Source organism: Rutilus rutilus (assembly GCF_951802725.1).
Source record: "Rutilus rutilus genome assembly, chromosome: 19".
In the NCBI taxonomy this organism is placed as follows: Eukaryota; Metazoa; Chordata; class Actinopteri; order Cypriniformes; family Leuciscidae; genus Rutilus; species Rutilus rutilus.
In genome coordinates, this window is record NC_140232.1 from 8,032,160 (window position 1) to 8,038,201 (window position 6,042).

Below are 6,042 nucleotides of genomic sequence, written 5' to 3' on the forward strand. Positions count from 1 at the left end.
TGGTGCTTAACTTTTCATGCACATTTCATGCTCCAAATGCTGCAAATTGTGCAGCTTGTTGTGTGGATTTTAACCTGCAGATGAATATCATCTCAATATAATCATGAACATCATATCCATATAAACTTGTGGTTGTTCTCTTTAGACCCCTTAGCAATGCAATAGAAACTACATTGAAACTACTAACACCATAGCATTGATTTAAATGGGCAAGCACCACTCTTTTTCAGAAAATGTAATCTAGTTAATCGCGCTTTTCTCGATTAGCTATGACATGTAGACATTGATATACTCGATTGATTATTTATTCTAAGAAGCAACTCATACATTTATTGTCTTGCAGGTGACTATTTTCTTCTCTGACATTGTGGGTTTTACTACTATATCAGCCTCCTGCACTCCACTACAAGTTGTTGAGATGCTAAATAACCTCTACATGTGCTTCGACACACGCATTGACTCCTATGATGTCTACAAGGTATCAACATATTCTGAAACACATAATCACATATAATCTCTATGAATTATCATACATATTATGCTAAATTTATGCTTACATTGCTTAGGAGAACATGTCAGAGTAATTTTTTTTACCCAAATAATTGTATTTAAAAAAATTAAAAGATTCCTATTTTAGGATTTGTTTTTACATTGTGACTCTAAATTGATATGATCATAATGATAAATAAATAAATAAATAAATTGGGACAATGACGCATTACTGAAATTGTAAAGAACACAGAAATATTAAGCATCACAATTGTTTTCAACATTGATAATAAAATAAATATTTCTGAAGGATCATGTGACACTGAAGACTGGAGTAATGACTGGTGAAAATTCAGCTTTGCCATCACAAGAATAAATGACATTTTAAAACATATTAAAACAGTAACTGTTATTTTAAATTGTAGAAGTATCTCACCATGTAATTGTGATTTTACTGTATTTTTCATCAAATAAATGCTAGCCTTAGTGAACATAAGATACTCAGAAAGATTAAAATAATCATACCGACCCCAAACTTTTGAACAGTAGTGTAGTATTTAGTATAATGTATTTAATTTGTGGTAATTAAAAAAAGTGCAATTCAAAAGAAAATTGTGTATTATAGTAATGTGAATTTAATGAGAATAATAATAAAAACCAAAAAGATGCTCTAAGGTAACGAGAATTGTCACAATTCCAAAAATATATATACTGTACATATGCAATATATATATATATATATATATATATGTCATTTTTATCTCAAGTTAAAGAAGTATTCTTAATGCTGCTGGATTTCATCAAATACATCTTTAATGTCCATCACAATCATTAGTTGACAAGCTTGTGTGTTTGAATTAAACAGGTGGAGACTATAGGAGATGCATACATGGTGGTCAGTGGACTGCCGGAGAAAAACGAAGATAAACATGCTGATGAGATCGCTAAAATGTCTCTGGATCTGGTGGCTGCGGTCAGACAGGTGCCGATACCCCACATGCCAAACAAACGCCTTCAACTAAGAGCCGGCATACACACAGGTGTGTGTATTCTCTCTTTGCACAAAAACTGATGATTACAGATTTATTAATAAATATAGCTGCAAGCAGCAATTAAGGGACCAAGCGCAAATGAGGCATAATGGGGAGTTATCAGACTTCAACAATGAGTAATTAAAGACATTTTTAGATTATTTTAGGTAAAACGGCTGAAATATCATCACTACAACCTCTAGTAATATGATTTACCTGCTTCTCACTTTTGGCCAATTGTCAGCACCACCTATTGGCCAAAAGAGTTAAGTAGTTAAACCACACTGATATTGTGTGGTCAGTGTGAGGTGGCAATATGTGATGTACGATATGAATATGACATCTAAAAGTGTGTTGGATGTCAGTTACAGCTGCAGAATCAAATCTTTTAATAACTTTTTGTATGAATGGTATTGCGATATTCTGAGCCGATTTTGGTGAATATCGGACGAATGGTCTAGGACAGTGATCTCAAACTCAATTCCTGGAGGGCCACAGCTCTGCACAGTTTAGCTCCAACCAGCTCCAACTCACACCTGCAAGGAAGTTTCTAGTAATCCTGAAGACCTTGATTAGCTGTTATCAGGTGTGTTTGATTAGGGTTGGAGCAAAACTGTGCAGAGCTGTGGCCCTCCAGGAATTGAGTTTGAGATCACTGTCTAGGAGTTGGAAAAAAGGAGGTTTTTAAAGAAATTCAACATTCTATGGCATAATTAGTATAATTGTTCTCGGTATGAGTCAAGAAATCTGTCAACGCTAGTTGCAACAACATGGACAAAATGAATCAAAAGCTATTAGAATTTTTGGAAATTTCATTATAATTTTACCATGAGGTTGCGCTGTCTCAAAACATTTTGAGTTCCTTCAGCGCATGGTGCAGGTGACATACTGAGTCTCAAGACAATACGCTAATGCGTTTGTCAAATACAGCCATGTACAACAACATTTTTACACGCTCTTTGTCAAATTAATTTGTGCGTTTACTGAGAACAGTGTGGTTTATCAAAATTATTTTAATAACCTTTTGCCAGCATGGTCTGAAGATGATGTGAGGCAATTTTGGTGAAAATCTGATGAACCATCTAGGACAAGATCCACAAAGTATGTTTTTTCGAAAAATTCCATATGGTGGAAATATTTTTATGACGGAAAATGACGAATCGAATCATCTTAAGCCAAGGAATTTTGTTTCGAGCCCTTTAGTAATATGGGCTTTAGTAATTCAAAAGTTACTAGCATGAATACAAGTACATTTTTGGACCGTTGGTTACACTAGAGGGATTGAGTTAGAGACTCCAAAATTGCTGTGGTAGTGTTGTCTTTCATGTCTCTCATACCTCTTAAAAGGCCCCTGTGTAGCTGGCATTGTTGGTTACAAGATGCCCCGGTACTGCTTGTTTGGAGACACAGTCAACACGGCCTCTCGGATGGAATCTACAAGTCTGCGTACGTTCATCTATCTAGTTAACGTGAAAGTCTTTTCATCTTTTGCTGACCATTTTTTATTTTACCACCACTGGTACTGAATAATATTTTCGCTCACTACATCACCATAGAGACCTCATCATATTCCTCCATTGAGCTCATAACAGCCTCCATTTCAACCATGACATTAGCATGTGGCTTAGCTAACAACATAATGTGTCTGAGTTTCACCTCAACACCAATACAGCTTCGGTTCTTTGGCTGTATTGCATAACAGGTGAACATTAACGTTTCTTTTATCTGGTCTTCAGCACAAAAGATTCATGCAAGCTCTGCTACATACCTGGCACTCATGAAGGACAATGCATATGAACTGCAGTTACGGGGTGAGATTGAAGTAAAGGTGAGAGTACAATGCTTAAAAATCAGATTTACTAAATCCACAACGTGGATTATCTATATTTCTTTACAACATGATTTGAGGTTATGACATATGAATTAAATGTTTGTCTTCACAATATTTAATCGAAATGCAAAGATGTTGACATTAACAATTTGACATAAATGTGTTTGACTTGGGTTTTCAGGGAAAAGGAAAAATGAACACCTATTGGTTGATTGGTCACAAGAACTACAGTGTTCAGAATGACAGTTTGGTGTGCCACTGGAACCCCAATATCTCAAGAAAGAAAAAGGCCCCTGTGGGGAGCAACGTGTCCATAGAGAATGTAAGTGTTCTTGTACAATACTTGTTCATGAAACACACACTACCATTCAAAGTTCAGGATCAGTGAAGCTTTTTCCAAAGAAATTAATACTTTTATTCAGCAAGGATGTATTAAACTGACAGAATATAATTTCTATAGAATCCTTAAAAAAAAAAGATTACAGCAGAACCACAATTTTCGATTGTGATAATAAAAAAGAAATGATATTTGAGCACTAAATCAGCTTCTTAGAATGATTTCTAAAGGGTCATGTGACTGAAAACTGGAGTAATGATGCTAAAAATACAGCTTTGCTATTGCAGGAATTAATTACATTTTAAAATATAATAACATAGAAAAACGTTATTTTAAATTGTAATAATATTTCACAATATTACTGTTTTTACTGTATTTTTTTATATATATATATCCTTGATGAATAAATCCTTGGTGAGCACGAGACCTCTTTAAAAATTGTTTTGTTTTTTTTACAAATATTACAGACTTTTAAAAAATAAAATGTATATATTAAGCATATTCACACATTTTGGAGATCATTTTCAAAAGATTAACAAAATAGTCAAGTTTAAATTTACTAAACATTTGCGCCACTTTACCATTTGCTAATCCAGCGCCTAAAAATAAATAAAAATACAATCCATCAGCAGTCCAACTTTTTCAGGGATTGATATAATGCTCACCAAAATATAGTTTCAAAGAGATGTTTGTCAAATGATGATCAAAAAATTGAGAAAAACCTTATAATTACTTTGACCATAGTGGTGGAATGTTTCTGTAGAGCCCCGGTAAATTACATTAGATCATACTGTGATCTGTGACCTACCTAGCACTCAGAAAAGGAAGTATTGTGACTTGATTTGCTTAAAGGAACAATAAGCGATTTCTGAGAAACACTGATGATATTTGAAATCAACCCAGACACAGACAAACCAAGGCCAAAACTAACTTTTTGCCACATCTGGTTGCATGGCTGCCAATGGATGGCTGCGTCTCTTTTCAGGCCTTCCTGCTTCTGTCTCTCTAACGCTGGAAAGCTTTTCTAATATTAACACGGCTTCTAAAGCTCTTGCCTGATCATAACCCTTCTTTTTCCAGCAATATTCCCCTGTTCTTTTCAAGATTGTAATGTCTCTCAGCCATCTCTCTTTCTCCAATCTTCCTTCAAATCTCGCTCTTGCTCACTCTCTCTCCTCCCCCATCATGTGTGTATACACCTCCTTCTGCTGATTGTGTTGTGGTGCTCGGTCCGATCCACTTTCAGCAGCGTTTGTCAGTAATCGCTAACGGCACTTTTAATTCCTGTACTGGATTAGGTGCTCGTAGATGATGACTGAAGTCAACACTATGAGCTTAGTTTACAATTCTTAGTAAATTCCTCCTGAAAACTATGTCCTAACTAGGTGTGATATGTAAATGTATGTTTTTGTCCATACCCGCCACTACTGTGCAAAGATTGATAAAACATTTTGTTGATCACTTTGATTTCATTTCTGGTGCGGGCACTCACTGATCCAAAATTCCTCTTTACATAAATGTATTAACTATAAAATACATCAATGTTATTTGTTCTGATAATGTTCCACGGCAGTTTCACATTCAGCCTGGACAAATAGCTTTTCACTGGATATTGTTACCTCATGCCTAGCCAGGACAATGCAAACTTCTATCATACACTTACATATCACTGTAGATTATTGGAGAAGCTGTTACACAGTGCAAGAAAATGCACTGCTGTTAGACTGAGAATACATTGCTACAACATCTGCACCACATTTTTCAGTCCAGCATCACTGTCCAAAGTATAGCTGACAGTATCACACCAGTCTCTCAGCCTGAAGTCCTGCCCAAACTGAGGGGGTCAGAGGTCACACTGTGTGTTTGTGCACAGGTGGAGAACTGCGCCAGCAGCTTTGGCACGTTAGGCTCGATGGTGGGAGCACTGCAGGAGACGGAGGAACGTCCACCCGAGCAACACAACGATAAAAGCTCTCTGCTTCCTGGTGCAGTGTCTCACAGCTGATCCGCACTGTCCAGATTTACTAAATAATGTGCACACGATGATTTTAGTGTGTTTTGTGTGAAGGTGAATGTGCTATGTGGGCCTTTACTATATATTTCATATACACTTTATATACACATTAATGTTTTAATACATCATAAAAAAATAATAATAAGGAAATTATTGAAATATTGGTACTATATATTTTTAAATATATTTATATAAATGCATTTTAATATAGGTATTTATTTGTAGTTGTATACAGTACAGAGTTAGCAACTTTATTTACTTTTTTTCTTATTACTAAATCTCACATACAGTATAAGAAAAATAATACATAAAATTAAATTAAAATAACAGGATAAAAGGA

The 6,042-nt window shown here is 35.2% G+C and overlaps 1 protein-coding gene across 1 annotated transcript; it reads left to right on the forward strand.

Moving 5' to 3' along the window:
* Positions 1 to 1,450: 1,450 nt before the first annotated feature.
* On the forward strand, positions 1,451 to 5,766 carry LOC311278687 (guanylate cyclase soluble subunit beta-2). Its single transcript, XM_084389696.1, has 5 exons — positions 1,451 to 1,529; positions 2,868 to 2,966; positions 3,257 to 3,348; positions 3,533 to 3,673; positions 5,562 to 5,766. Exons 1-5 carry the CDS (start codon positions 1,487 to 1,489, stop codon positions 5,691 to 5,693), a joined length of 507 nt encoding a protein of 168 aa, XP_084245822.1. The 5' UTR covers positions 1,451 to 1,486; the 3' UTR covers positions 5,694 to 5,766.
* The last annotated feature ends 276 nt before the right edge of the window (positions 5,767 to 6,042 follow it).